The 15,370-nt window shown below is 44.6% G+C and overlaps 1 protein-coding gene across 4 annotated transcripts in view; it reads right to left on the bottom strand.

Annotated features, from left to right (window-relative positions):
* Nucleotides 1-15,370, bottom strand: part of ADAMTS9 (ADAM metallopeptidase with thrombospondin type 1 motif 9) — a 63,348-nt gene that overhangs the window by 34,756 nt on the left and 13,222 nt on the right. For 2 of the 4 annotated variants that reach the window (XM_042880925.1, XM_042880928.1), the window contains exons 5-17: nucleotides 15,236-15,357; nucleotides 14,800-14,840; nucleotides 14,588-14,693; nucleotides 12,674-12,820; nucleotides 11,691-11,832; nucleotides 11,301-11,408; nucleotides 6,931-7,076; nucleotides 3,592-3,773; nucleotides 3,366-3,502; nucleotides 2,804-2,921; nucleotides 2,433-2,528; nucleotides 330-520; nucleotides 91-220 (exon numbers count right to left, since the gene is read on the bottom strand). In XM_042880925.1, coding sequence (XP_042736859.1) covers nucleotides 91-220; nucleotides 330-520; nucleotides 2,433-2,528; nucleotides 2,804-2,921; nucleotides 3,366-3,502; nucleotides 3,592-3,773; nucleotides 6,931-7,076; nucleotides 11,301-11,408; nucleotides 11,691-11,832; nucleotides 12,674-12,820; nucleotides 14,588-14,693; nucleotides 14,800-14,840; nucleotides 15,236-15,357 — 1,666 coding nt within the window. The remainder of the gene's footprint in view (nucleotides 1-90; nucleotides 221-329; nucleotides 521-2,432; nucleotides 2,529-2,803; nucleotides 2,922-3,365; nucleotides 3,503-3,591; nucleotides 3,774-6,930; nucleotides 7,077-11,300; nucleotides 11,409-11,690; nucleotides 11,833-12,673; nucleotides 12,821-14,587; nucleotides 14,694-14,799; nucleotides 14,841-15,235; nucleotides 15,358-15,370) is intronic. The other 2 variants (XM_042880927.1, XM_042880926.1) reach the window with 2 other exon arrangements.

Here is a 15,370-nt window from a genome sequence, read left to right on the forward strand (position 1 = left end):
GTAAAAGTCTCCAAGAAAGCACATGGAAAAGGATTTGCAAACATTGCTGAGATCCCAGGTGAACCCTGTAATGGTTTCCTGAGCACCTACCTTGGCAGAGCTTACTGCAGGGCTGCCAGGGGCCATAGGCATTCCAATAAAACTGCTGAGGTTTGTCTTCAATGGGGATATTAAAAGTGTAACGAACGTCAGGATTGTACAAATTGCCCACTGATAAAACCTGGGAGAAAAGAATGATAAAGCAGAGTAAACTAACAGACTTTACTGCTGGTTGTTTTCAGCCCAGTAACGCTTGGCAGGCTTTTCCACACACACAACATATACTTCACCTGAAGTGTTATTTCTTGCTCAATCCGATCTGTAGAATTAATCCTTTCAATAGTATTATCCGATCCGCTGTATTCGATCACAGCATTCCCAACTTTGATTTCCCTTTTAAACATACTGACGACAAAGTCTCCATTTAATATAAAGTCTCCTTGACTGTTAGATAAGGCTGCATAGGTGCAAAAAACAAGAACTAAAGACGCAGAATTAACTCAGGTGTACATAATTATGTGGGTCATGCGCTCTCAGTTCTCCCCTTCACTAGGTTGGGAGGAAAAGTCCACTGGCACTCTCAGGCAGAAAGGGTGGAAAGAGAGCAGCAGAGATTTTACAGACCTCATTAAAGTGAAGGCTGATTGCCTGAAGTTGTTCCTAAACAGCTTCCCCATAACCTAAGGGCAGGCTGCTGCAGGCAGTGTGATACAAAGCCATTCTGCCCAGGTATTTGTGTTAGCTGTGCAGATAGGATGACTTGCACGTTGTTTCCAGGTGTGTTCTTAAGATAAATTTCTCTGCCCTGATTGCCCAAACTCTGTTTTTTGGTGGATAATTGCAGGGAGTTTGGTCAGCACCTCCTTCACCTTCCTCCCCGTTTACTTTTTTATTATTCCAAATTTTAAGGTATGTGAAAGCACTCAAGGCTTAAAGCCTAAATGCTTTATAAAAGGAACAGTTTCCTGAAAACAGCAGTCTGCTGCACAACTTCACACTAATGCGATTATGTAGCTAATTTCCTAAGTTAGTTTCCCCACCATTTCACCCATCACAGCTACATTACTACAAAGCCTCTGCACGGAAAAAATCCAAACTTAACACCAAAGCACCAAAGGGAAGGTTTTTACACCAAACGAGGAGAGAGAAAGAAGCAAAACACGGGCAGACAGTTATAGATGGGCAAAAGCTCAAAAAGCAGACTCTGTGCTCAACCAAATTCCATACTGCGGGGGCTTTAATATCATTTTGCAGCAGTAAAACTTATTAAAGGATTCCTCCCTGTTTAGTGTGTCTTCCTACAACAGTAGGTGAGCGCCTTGGACTTGATGACAACATTAAATTCCTCCTAAATTGTTAAGGAACTGTAAGGTTCACAGTACCGAGGGCCCAAGATTTCATACTCAGTGAGCTGCAAAATAAGTGGACAAACGCACACTTCTCATTTGCTTCTCTTCAGGTCTAATGTGAAGAGATGCTTTCCCAGCAATATTAAAGCAACATTAAAGAAGATCTGACTTCATTGCTTCCCAAGAAGATTAAAGAGCCCTCCAAGAAGATTTGAGAAGTTCTTTAGGGCTCATTCTGGACTGAACCACTTTGAACAGGCAGCACATGGGGAGCATGCGAGGCCAGGCTGGATGAGGCTTTGAGCAGCCTAATCTAGTGGGAGGTGTCTCAGTAGGGCTGGAACTGGGTGATCTTAAAGGTCCCTTCCAACCCAAACTTTTCAATGATTCTATGACTGTTTTTCTACAAAAGAGAAATAAGGAACCCTCTCTCTTTCTCCCAGGACAAAAGATATCACATCTCTGCAGGATTCTGTTGGTACTGATGTGCATCCACACTGCACCACTTCGCTTCCCTGCTGTGAAAACAAGGGCTGTGCAGGGCCAGGAGGACCCGCTTGGGTTTTTGCCTCCATGAAGGGTCTGGAAACGTGGACTTTCAGCTTTTCAGAGTGACAACCAAAACTACCAGCATCACTTCCCTTTGGTGGTCTCCTCTTATTTGTATCCCAAGTGACACAAAGAAGCAAGTTCCCTCACCTCCCACTGGGCTATGAACCTCTAAGCCCAGCTCCTTCCTAACGCATGCATTTACACTGAGTGCAGACCTCAGTATGGTCTCACATTGAAATAATACCCAGACATGACCCTGTGAGGGCACGCTTCCCATCATGTGAGCCTCCCAAACTTTGCTTCAAGGATGGCACGAACAAAGAGAAGGAGCAAAACAAAGGTGACCACGCTTGGCAGATTTACAGGATATATTCTCAATAAGAAAACACCTCCCCTTTGGTGTAATTTTCACCTCCCTTAACAGCAGGCAACCAGACTTATTCACACAACAAGAAAACAGCATCTAGGACTGAAACATACACCGCAACTCACCCAGGTAGTTGTCATCCTCTGGTTTCCCTGAGTAACTGTGCTGACGCACATCAATATTTGTTGCACCAGCTGGAATGCGGACCACAACGTTATAGCCTGGAACAGAATTAATGCAAAGTCAAGGCTATTACACAGATATTTCATTTGCTTTTTATGGGGGGAAGGGAGATGAGCAAAATTACCTCACATTACACAACCCAATACTCTTCATTTAGGGATAGCATAAATAGTTATAACCTGATATATGCTATAGCTAGAAGGATTTCACATTTTATATCAGTGTTTTTGTAGATTAAGTGTGGTAAAGGCTTTTATAGATCCTTTATAGACCTGCATTTTTCACAATAAAGTTTTTAGCAACGGACTCTTACCATAATGCACCGTGTTAAATGTGCCCGCAACAGTTTTGCACGAAGAATTATCCCCACCACAAACACCACATTTATCTCTTCTTGCTTTTGAATTCAGCACATGATCGCATCCAGCTTGCTTTAAGAGAAAAATTGAAAAACAAGATGGAGCAAATGCAGACTAGAACAGCACTTACAAATCTCCAAATTAAGCCCCACAAAAGCTTGGTGTGGAAGAGGCTGCCGTGAGACAAATCACTTCCCTTCCCCGCATTTTTGTGCTGACTTGCAGGATGGCCATCCCACACCAGTTGCAAATAAAAAGCAAGATTCGGGAACACCACTGTCCCTGGAGGTTTTCAAGAAAAGGGTAGATGCAGCACTGAAAGACATGGTCAGTGGGCATGGTGGGGATGGGCCGATGGTTGGACCGGATGATCTTAGTGGTCTTCTCTACTCTTTCTACGACCGCTACCTTTGCCAGGCAGTGCTTGAGCTGAAGCAGACTTCTTGAGTTGGTTGTTCCATGGAAAAACACACAAAATGGAAACCATTCTTGTAAAAGAGAAGGGAAAATCATTACCCTGCACAGGCCCTGCACGCAGATGTCATTGGTATCAGGGCCACAGGGAGTCCCATCAATGACACGGTCCCGCAGCTGGTAGTAAGCGGTGTTTCCCGCCACGCGGCAGAACAGCTTGCAGCGATCCTTCATCAGGACTGAGGAGGGAGAAAGATCAGGAGCACGTTACCTAAATGCCACTGCCCAGCAGGCACCCAGAAGGCAGCACTGTGCCCCTGGCACTTACTTCCACTGTACTTGGGCACCCAGCGCACGTTTGTGGGCAGCCCATTGATGTTGAAGTGCTTCCCATCGAAGTCGGCGCACTGCTCATCCCGGAAATCCTTCTTCAGCTTCGAGCACGGTTCAGTGTTGCAGGATTTAAATTTCATTCGACGTCCCACACAGTATTTCCCACCGTTTTTAGGTCTGTGGGAACAAAGAAAGAAGCTGTGGAAGGTGATGCTCAGAGGGGATGAACAAAAGGGAGTATTTGCTCTCCAATGAGTACAGCTGTAGTGGGAGAAGACAAAAGAAGATCTTCCTTGCCAGAGAGAATTTAGCTTCACACTTCAGAATGTGGATTAGTGGGCATGGTGGGGATGGATTGATGGTTGGACTGGATTATCTTAATGGCCTTCTCCAACGCAAATGATTCTCTTCCCATAATGTGGGTCCACCCCTCCGTAACACCCCACTGGTCCCCATAGATTTGATGTTACTTAGCTGAACAAACAGGAAATCCTCACATCCTGCTAGCTAACAAGCTACTACAACTGATATCAACTTTTCAGCATCCTTAATTGCAGGCACATTAACCACCCATCAGGCTCAGCAGCGTCCTTTCACAAAGAACAGTTCTTCTACTTGCAACTCAAGTAGCAGAATTTCTGTCCACAAAGGGACATCCTGACCATCTCAGGATACAGCACGTGGGGAAATGTGCTAGCAGCAGCACACTCCAAACCTCGGGGAGCCAGAAATATGCATGGGGGAAGTTAACAGGATTCATCATTTCTGCTTTGAAAGTATTTATACTGCAGTAGGACAGCTGCCATCTGACAAAGCCTTTACATTATGCAATCTCTTCAGCATTGAGAGCTGGAGCACCACATTCCAAAACAGCCCCAAACCACTCTGACAATTTTTGGGTGTTTGTAAACCGGTACTGCTTTCAACAGAGGCTGAGTAAACAAAGAGCTGCCCCTCAGAAATAAATCAGCCTCACAGAACATTGATCTTCAGTGTTGTGAAGAAATAATACAACATTCTTCAGCATTGTGTGGTATTTCTATGAATAATCAACAATATAACACAGAGACGGGAAGGAGCAATGCACACATAGGAACCTCCTTGTTCTAGCCTCAGTATGGCTCATCTCAGAATCATCTATTTTATCAGCTAATGGATGGTATGGACCATTCTAGCACTGCTCCCCTTACAAACACGTGCTTTCAAGCTGGACATCTCCTTAACAGCACCCTAGGGAGCCCTGGGGCTTGAACACACTCACATGTCCAGCACAGCTCCCAGCACAGGTGGATCCCTTGGAAGGACCAACATGCAGACATGATCTGACTCATGTCCTCAGACAGCATTCACCCATGCAGAGAAGCATCCCTACACGCAGGGCTCCTGGCACTAATATCTCAAGATAAACTCCCTTTCCCCTGTAATACTGCAGCTATGCCTTACTTTACATGCCATGCTGCAGCCAGCAGCTCCTCCAGGGCCATCCAGCCCCGAATTCCCAGGGGCAGCCCTGGTGGGATGGGTCTGTTCTGGTGAGCAAATAGATTCCTTAAACCCATACCCGAACAGTCTGCTTCCTTTTCATGGGCTCAGAGTTTCCTACAGCACTGCAAAGTGCCCTTCAACATGGGTGCCAGAGCAGGGTAGAGACTGAGTCAGGAGCTGCAGCCTTTTCTTCTGCATCTTGGCATGGGGGGCTCTGCTGAATGGGACTGCCACATTCAGCATAATATTCTTTTGGCATGTAAGATATCACTCCAGATCCTGGAGCACCCAGAATACATACCTTTGAATATGAAAGATTTGAAAACCATTTCAGATCTTATTCCAGGTTGTTTTTGGTGCCTTCAACAGAGCAGGAAAAAGAAAGATGAGACCTGCTCTGTATACTTCTGAAGTTCTTTAAAAAACAAGAGAGGCAGTGAGAGCACCCAGCAGCACCTCTCCTTGTTTTATTCCTTCTTCATTCACTTGCATCACCCCAGCAGGCCCATGTTAAGGGAAGGGCATGTGGTGGGAGCACATGCTATGGTGCCAGACTATAGGGACAATACAACAGGTTTGGCACAAAGCTGTGTGCACAGCGCTGTGGCTGATGGAGCTATAAGACAAATGGAATTTTAAAATCCCCTTGTTAGCCTTTAGGATAAAGGTGATTTTCTAGCAGAAAAGCCATCGGTCCAAATGGATGCTGCCCTGGAAACCATGAATATGTCCCACTGATGACATGTAATGTTTGGCCGCACAACTTTTTTTTGTGCATGGAAAAGTACTTATTTTGTGTCTCCATGGCTAACTGAAGACTGTATGGCATGTGCTGACTCAGCACAGCATGATAAGCACTCCTTCATGCTTGTGCATTTCTTAGCATCACTTAAATTAAGGGGCTGGAGTCCAACTCCCTTGGCCTCACCCCTTCTCTTCCTTTTTGGTGCTTGAGCTAAGCCAGCCCTCCTGCCACCCTGCCTCTGCAGGCATGAGCTCTCCTTTCTCCCACCAGCCCTTCCCGTGGCCAGCCCCAAAGGCTTGCAGCAGATTTCACAGAGGGATGCAAAAGCTGTTGCATCACTAATAGCAATTCCCTTGGCAATAAGCTGCCTGACACCAAAGGTGAGACACAATGAACCTGGTTGGCCTTTTTAAGATCCTTCCTCTAGCCAGACCCATCTGCTCTCTACCACCTGACTGTGTGCCCCTTACGAGAGCCTGGGAAGTGCTGTGCCCATGCCTTCTTGTTCCTGGGGCCAAAAGGATGCAGTTAAACAGCAACCAGCACAGCTCACAGTTTGTGCAAACGCTCTGCTTTCATGCCAGTTGCTCAACCAATTATTAATATTTCACACATTCTTTTCCTTGAAGCCCACGGCCAAATTCCCTGCCATTCCATATGGGTCAAGATTTAGCAATTCAGGCTGATGACAAACGTTTTTGAGCATAACTTTCTAATGGGGCACAGATTTCTACATAGATTTTGCTAGTCTGCTCCAGCTGAAACATACCAGGATAAAGGATCAGCTGCAAATGTAGCCAAAAGCTGCAAAACCAGCCAGAGCTGCAGTAGGATAGCAGAAAGGCCTAGAAAGGGTCTGGCCTGTAGGAACAGCTGCAAAAGCAGTCGGAGCAGGGCTAAAATGGTGAAAAATGGATGAAAACCACAGCCCATCTTGACCCTAAACTCCTCTGATCATTAGGGGAAGAAAAACACCATCAGGATTAAGTGGGAAAACAGGAGGTAATAAATTAATGCAGACGTGACAGCTCTTTCCTTTCCCCCTCTCCCATTTTGGTGCACTTTACCCATGACTCAGCCTCACCCCCACATCTAGGCACTTACTCAGGCCGGTTGCACTCCCGGATGGCCGTCTTGATGCCGCCGCCACAGGTTCTTGAGCATGTCCCAAAAGGGCTCCAGGTGCCCCAGGCTCCATCCACCACCGGCGCCTCGCGCTCCTTGGGCACACACATCCCGTAACGGCAGTGCTGCGGGCAGAGATGGGGAAGTTTTGCATGGCTTTGCCATGATGAGTCAAATCATAGAATCATAGGACGGTTTGGGTTGGGAGGGACTGTTAAGATCTCCTAGTTCCAACCTTCCTCTAGACCAGGTTGCTCACAATTCCATCCAGCCTGGCTTTGAATGCTTTCAGGGAGGGGAATGCCAGCAATCAGCAATCAAAATGCAAGAACTATTTTGCAGTGAAAAAGCAAACCTGGACTTATTTTCATTTTGATAAAACAAAAAATGACAGAGAAGCAAAGGCAATCTGCAGAGCCCACGGCAGTGATTTATAGGAGGATGACCGACGATAACAACATCTACCAAATATTCCCTGCTTGCTGGTGCCGAACAGCACGGCAGTGCTCACAGCCCTTTGGAAAAGCTGCTTATCCGATTTCCTGGAGAGCAGCAGGAACCACAAAGTGTCAGGAGAGGAGACAGACAAAAGGGAAATAACAGAGAAAACACAAACCTCCCCACAGCTGTGAAGAACCCAGGACAGAGGAGGGAAAGGAAGCTTCCCAATCCAAAGGGCAAATTAAGAAAGAAAAATGAATTCCTCAATCCAAAGTTGTGGGTTTTTTTTGTTATGTTTTTTGTTTTGTTTTTTTTTTGTTTTTACTCAGTCATAACCTGACTTGCCAAGGTCTGGTCTGCACTTGTGTTTTCCAGCTATAATTCTTGTTTTCTTTCATTTGTGAAACTGGTTTAAATTATCTCAGCAAGCCCCTGTCCCTGGTTTGTATGTTATAAATCGTGTCTCCTTGCAGTGTGTCTGCTAGCGCAACTGCACCGACAGGGATGACCTAGGGGAGAGACATGTTCTGGCCCTGCTGAGCAAAATGGATGGATGGAAGAATGGGGTTTCACTCTCACTAAGCAGCACTTGTTAATGCAGATTCACTCCCAGAGATACGCTAACCTGATAACAGATGCCCACATTTTTGCAATTACTTGAAGCTCAAACATTGCTGATCGCTCACAAATCAGATTAGGTCAGAGGGTTAAAGGAGAAAACACGTGGATGCATCATTAAAACATGTCCATGCTTTAGTTCCTCCCACCAGAAGCGGCTCAGACTCTGAAACACCTGACGATCTTTATGGTAAGAGGGTCAAATTTACTGCTGTGCTGCATTTTTCCAGCTCCTTCACTAATGCCAAAAGGTTCCACTGTGAAAAACCACGAGCTCACCCTGTTCTTTTAGACTTCAGGGAAATCTATCTGGAAAACAGCAAATTTAGAGGGCTGAGAACTGCAGATGGGGATCCCCATGTCAGCACCAAAGAGATCTAACAGCTATGACCAGCATACAGAAACACATGATATAAATACAGCAGTGCTGTCCCAGAGAAGAACTTCTTGCAGACACGTTGATGCTCACAGCTAAATGTATAACCACAGTCATGCTTGGCACTACTGACCCAGAGAAGATGACCAAATAGCTAACTACTGAATGCACACAGCTATTGAACTGTGATATGACCTATACATTTCCATCCTGTGATTGAGAATTAACCAGGAAATCACCTACATCTCTTGATTCTATTCAAAACTGGGAGTTTGGAATTGATAGCAAATCAAGGGTGTTAAAAACTAAAAACTAAAAAAATAAAAAAAAAAGAAAAGAAAGAAAAAGAGCAGCTGTTTTAAATAAGCAGCAAGATTATCTTATGGAAACGCAATGGTGTTTCTTGGAACCACGCTGTGAATAGTCTGGCTGTGCAGCCTTCATGCCTTTTGTATTTCAAAAATAATTTCTATGTTGAATTACAACAGAAAACTAAAAAGTCTGCCAGGGCTCTCTCTCCTATGAGCTTACAGATCAGACAATGAAGGGAATAAAAGAGTTTTTGTCTGGAGCAAGTTCAAAATAACTTAAACGGACACAAAGTTGAACAGGAGAGCAATGGCAGGGACAGGAGACACTATAACAGACTTTCCTTTCCTTTGTCTTCTCGCAGGAGTCTTAGATAATTCACCAAATCCAGCTCCCATCCATGGGCTGACTCCGGCTGAATAGATTAGCAGGGGGCAGACAAGTGCTGTGAAGCTTCATGCATGCATAACATATACGCTACCTGCTGCCCATAAGGCAGGAGACAGAAATGATTACCCTCCATCTACTGTTTTTTTTTACCATTCTTCAAACAACCCCAAAACCCACAAGAGATCGAGGCCCAAGTTTACGACCCTCTTTGTTTTCTTTCTTTGTGGCACAGTGATTTATTTCTAACCCGTAATGCATCGGTGCTGTGTAACACTGTAAGCCATCAGGAATGGTATTCACCCAAACTCCGGGCTGGGCTCATTGCTTGGGTTAGTGGTATCACATTCAGTGTCCTCACATGCAAAATATGCATAAGCTAATGCTCCAGTGTTGTTTTAGTACCCCTGAATTAAGAATAAATTTAGAGCCTGATTAAATCTCCAACCCAGCTATTTTTGCTAGACTGGTCTTAGCTTTTCAGGCTCCCTCATTTCCAAAGATATCTCCATAAAAAAGGCATGGTATTTTCTCCATCTGCCAACCCATGTATCCTGGACTTTAAATACGTAGGCTTGAGGCAAGGCATTAGTCAGCAAGCAGCAGTTTGATGGGGCCTCTGGCCGCCCTAAGTACCAAAATAGTGATTTATTCCAAGGAAAAGCACTCTGGAATCACACCTCAGCACTTCACAAGACCAAGAAAACACTTATGAGGAGAGAGTTTATGATGATTCAAACCTTAAGCTTGAATTAGATCAACAGAGAGATACGAGAATTACTCCATAAAGCCCTTTTATTGAGAGTACATTCAAATGCCTAAACATAATTGGTGTGTGTTGTTTTTTCTTAAGAGGCCCTTCGGTTCTCAGTTAAGAAGTTCAGGTCACATTTGTCTAAATTTCCCTACCCTTGTCAGATTGGCTAAATCTGTGGAGTAAAATGTTTTCCAGTGCAGAGGCTTTAAGATCCATGCAGATGCACACAGCCTCCCAACTAAAAGTGTGCTCAACTGTAGATGCTTGAGTATCACTCTGGGCAATCTCTGAAGGTAACTGAAGGCTTGTCTGAAGAAGACTGCAGCCCAGTTTTTGGAATTTCAAAACAAAAACAGTTATTTCTGAGATTTCAATGGCAAACAGAGCCCAACCTCACACACAGAGAAGTTGATGACACAAGGTCTTCTCAAGAAGAGAAGGGACACAAGAAGTCAGAGGAACTCCTGGGATAACAAGGTTTACCCTGATTCTTAAAATAGGGGAGATTTTACACCAAAGCAGTAAATATTGGTGAGCCACTGGCTCCAAAGAATAGCACAGGAGTAGGATTTCCAACCACATCTCTAATGCACAGCCTCAGCAACAAAAACAGCTGTATTGACTGCTCTTTTCCACGAGAAAGGAAGGCAAATTGATACATTTGGCCCATTGTCTTGAATGACATCAGTTAAGTTGGTTGAACAAATGACTTTTCAGATCCATAGCTTTTATAGAAAATTATATCTAAGATAACATCTAAGATACATTTTGATTAAAATACATTTCAAGAACTATGAATTAAGATGTTGAGTCTTCCTAGGTATTGAAAACTTCAACTCTTTACCATTAGTAGTCACAAAAGCAAAGTTTTGAGGTATGCTTTTTAGATTAATGGCACGCTTCTTATTAGAGCTGGATGGAAAAACCTTTTCTTCAGACAGAAATGAGGGAAACCAGTTACATTTCTTCAAAAAATGCAAGTATCTCAATAAAAAATAATAATTCTTTTCCAACTATTTTTCTTGAGATCTGCATGACTGAAAACTAAACACTCATTTAGAAACCACAATGCTACTTGGAAGCTAACACTGCACATGGAAATTGAAAGTTTCTATGAATTATTGCCAGAACTGTTCCACAAAGAAAATGTCAACCAGTTCTATATTTTACTCTGAAGTTGCCAAGACGAGAAGCCAGTTGGCAAATTTATGTTAAGCAAAATTACTAATTACTCACATCACATAGGAAATTTCTAATAAAAGCATTAGGAAACTTCGCAGAAGTTTTGCTCAAGAGTTCACTCAAGGGCATTAATTTAAAAAAAATAAGCACTCCAAAAAAGAATACCTGCTTTAAACCTGCTTTTATGCTGTGCGGTGTGTTTTAATCACATTATTGGGATATTTGATTGATACACTCAGCCTGACCCCCAGGAAATGCAAACCACCAGGTGTTACAGACCTTTCCAGGCTCACACTCTGTCCCATCAGCCCAAGGCGTGTGCTGGGTACGACATCCCTTATGTGCACCATCAATGTTAATGCACCAAAGTCGCCGGCACTGCATCTGCTTAAGATATTGAAAACATCAAAATATGAATAAATTCTTCTTATGTGCCACACGCCCTACAGGATAGATGGCCCTTCATGAAATTATCCTCCTAGGATCCATCACTTAATCACAAGCTCGACGGTAACTTCATGGCTAGCCCCATCTCTGCAGCCAGGGAAACCAAGGACCAGCTGGTGGGAGCAGCCTTCACACCAGCCCCTTACCCTCTTCACCCAACCCTGGGCAGACATATTACGCTCTGGCAACACCAGAAAGACCAAAGTGTGGAAGTGCACTTACCATATATGGGCACACTTGGGATCCGGGTCCAAAAATTAACTCACATTGTTTATTGACGTCATAAATGAGCCCCGGGAGCTGCTGAGGCAAAGCATAAGTTCTTGATGTAGGCTCATCAAGCAGACATTCCCCATAGCCAGTGCTACAACACAGAGCAGAAAAATGGCGTTAAACAGGAGGTGGTGAGACTACAATCCATCGGTGTTTATCTGAACTGGCCTCAGGGCAGATGGGTACCAGGCTTCCCAAGTTGAACAGCTTTTGCAGGCTCCAGCACAGGAGCGTAGGAAGCTGCTTCCCCATTCACTGTCCCTTCCTCATGCTGTGCTAACAACTTTATACCACAGTGCAGCCAGCTACCCTCACAAAAGCAGGTCTGAGCATGGTTTTGATTTCTGAGCAAGCCTTAGAACAGATTTAGAACAAAAATAACTGATCAGCACCCAAAGGATCGGGCCTCCAGCTTTGCCATGGCACCACTGTGGGTCTTGTTCTGCTTCCCATCACATCTCATGGAAGGCATCATGGCAAAGTGAGTGATCACTGTGCACCAAGCTGACCTGAGGGCTCCTTCAACAGTGTCTCCATGATGGACTAGAGCAAGGTGTTTAGCTTGACCTCCGGAGCAGAAAGGCAGATTCAATCTGCCTCCTAAAATATAGCCCTGTATGTGGGCCACAGGACTTGGAAAACTCACTCTTCAGGTTAGAGGAGAACACACATTCCTTAAGAGCAACATCCATGGGGGAAGACTTATTCCTTCCCTTAGACAGGCCAGTCCTTGCCAGCTTATCACGAGGCTGAACTGGCAGGGACTGGATGCCAGAGCTGCATTCCTGTTCTATGTAAAGGATGTATGCACACACAAATCCCTCTTATTTCCTCCAAACACTGGACACCAGGATTTCACATTAACTGAAGAACCCCATGGGATACAGGCACATGCGAAAAACAGCCCAAAAAACACACAGGGAAAGTCTTACTCCAGAAACTCAGTGATGTATTTCCTACTGCATTTTGACCACATCCATGGATTGGTGTAGAAGTTCAGTGTTGGTGCCATGACGTGCTGTTGATTTTTACCTCCATCTTCTTTGCACTTATGATTGTCATCATGAGGCATATTAAATCTAAGAGATACACAACAGTGACAAATTCAATTGAAGAAAATCTGAAGAGCAAGTACCCAGCATAGAATGAGCAATAGTGCAAACTAAGTAAACCCAATAGATTTTCATAGATTCCCTGCAAATAGGCACTACAGAATAAAAGTATTAACATTCACATATTCATAAGCATCAACAAGCACAACTGAAATGCTTTCAGAACATTTGCATTCCTAGCACTGCCCTGCAGCACCCTGCTAAGCTCTCCACTGCCCATGTTCAGCCAGACAAGTCCTTTGGGAGCTCAGAATAACACAACTGCAGCTGTGGTTTCATTTCCAGCTGATGGTCCAGACCCTGTCTTCACCTTCACAAAAATGGCAAGTTCTCTGGAATTGAGCCAAAAAGCCAAGCGTAAGTCCCCAAAAGAGAGGGATGACTCGAGCCTACTGAAAACCAGAGCCCAAAGTCCCTCATGTACATGGGCTGCACCCTATGCAGGCTGTGAAATGGGCTGCAATGGGGACAGACTTGGCTCCTACACTTTATGTGGCAGGTTTACAAAATGCCATCGAATATCAGCACGAACCCACATGAAGTTTGCAGCACATGATGTTTTGAAGAATGCGGCAAATATGCGACGGAGACAGAAAGGCTTAAACTGCTTTGCTGTTTGAAGTAGAAAAGGGGAAATGACCCAGTGTGATCCCGTGCCTGAAGGCCGGGGAGTTTATATCCCATTAAGATTACCTCCAGTGAACCACCTTGCCTCTGCTCCCTGCAAAAGAGCAAAGAGGCATTTCCTGCTTGGGAGCACTGCTAACCCCCCAGCAACACTGAGGCAATGTTAGCGAGGGAATTAGCCACAGCTGAGGTGTGAGGAAAGCAAAGCCTTGGGCAACTTTGTCAGGAAATCTCATTTAAACAAATGCTACTGATGTTAAAAATAGAACATCTGAACCAGCCCTCCATGCAGAAAAGGGGAGTGTAAAACAACAAGCAATCTGTTCCTGAGTACTCATCCATCCCACACCTACAGGCTTCCGCTGCAAACCAGGCGTGAGGTTGCACTGAACCAGCTTCCCAACAGGGCCCTATCTAGGGGTAAAAGACTACGTGAGCTGAAATGATTGTCTCATTGCTCACTCTCAAAGTCAAGAGAATTTCCACTGGAGGAGGTGAATCTTGAGTGACAGCACCTCTGCTGGGCATACCCACTAGCGTGAGATTTGCCTTAGTGAAATGGCTCAGCAGATGGGTCAGGCTCATTTATACATCCCAACCAGCTGCCAGATGTGCTGGGTAAATCCCCCTTTTGCATAACTGCTGTGCTATCCTCACATCTCTTGCATGGGTCCTCTCCAAGGCACTCAGCACCTCCCAATCTTGGCCAAAAAGCCAGCTTGTCCTCATGGCTAAGACACCATGGCTGCAGAAGTTCCTACTGACATCTGCACGCAGAAACAACATACTACAAGATATTACAAGACAACAAGATATTTTGTTACCTCTCCTCCCCTGCTTAGGAGTTTTGTGTAATACTGTCAAATCCTCTTTCCCAAAACACAGATCTGTTGGTTTTGTAGCTCTAAGATAAACTCTGTAGCACTCCACTGCCTCCAAGTCACATCACAGCTTAATCTTCCTAGGTAGTACACCTTCTACCCAAGTACATTTATTTCCTCTCAAATAATTAGGCTCAGTGGGTACCAAGTCACAGCCTGGCTGGCAAGCCTCAGCTAACATAAATCTCAAGCTATTTAAATGTAAATGTATTTACATAAAACATACACATGGCCAAGTTCATGTGCTATTGTGAAAGCAGTGCTCAGCCCGTTATCTTCGCTAATTGAACAGCTCCTGTAGGGGTCACAGACAGTGCCCAGCTCTGCCAGACCTAGAAGAGAACACAGAGATTTACAATAGAAAAAAGAAACATTGCCCACAGTTCAGTACAGGCAACTGACACTGTTTTTAAATTACAAAGAAAAGGTTTTCCTTACCCAGAGTATCACACTTGTCATGCGCTCTGCATATATCCTGTCTGAAAGCAGAACAGACCTGACATATTAATTTTCAACGAAGCAGTGAGTTAAAGTACAAGAACAAGAATAAAAACATTCATAAACACTCCTTGGTCATCCACCAAACCTCCTCATGCTGTTGTGTCATATCATTCAGCAGAAATCAGAACCAGCTCCTTCCCAGCCAGAGGGTTTCACCACATGCTGAAACTTGGTCAGTCCCCGGGCAGTCCTGAACTTGTCATCCACAACTATGGAGGACGTGTTATCCCAATTATGCTCATAATCACACTGCTTTCACAACTGCATGTTATTACGCTCACACTGAAAACAGAATGTTTCACACAGCTACAGCTCTGACATACTAATAGCCTGATGTGGCTGGCTATGGTCTTCGTGAGACTATTCACCATACCTGGTGACAAGCACAGCTGTATCGTGCTGCAGGTGACTTCCTTCAGGGTGGTTCTGAGATTGCTGCCACTGGCAAAAGTTTTTTAAAGTTGTCTGGGCATTGTAGGATATTGCAGGACCATCCTAGAAAGCGAGA

The sequence above is a fragment of the Lagopus leucura genome, unplaced genomic scaffold (assembly GCF_019238085.1).
Source record: "Lagopus leucura isolate 7727_CA_CO unplaced genomic scaffold, USGS_WTPT01 Super-Scaffold_100028, whole genome shotgun sequence".
NCBI classification, from domain to species: Eukaryota; Metazoa; Chordata; class Aves; order Galliformes; family Phasianidae; genus Lagopus; species Lagopus leucura.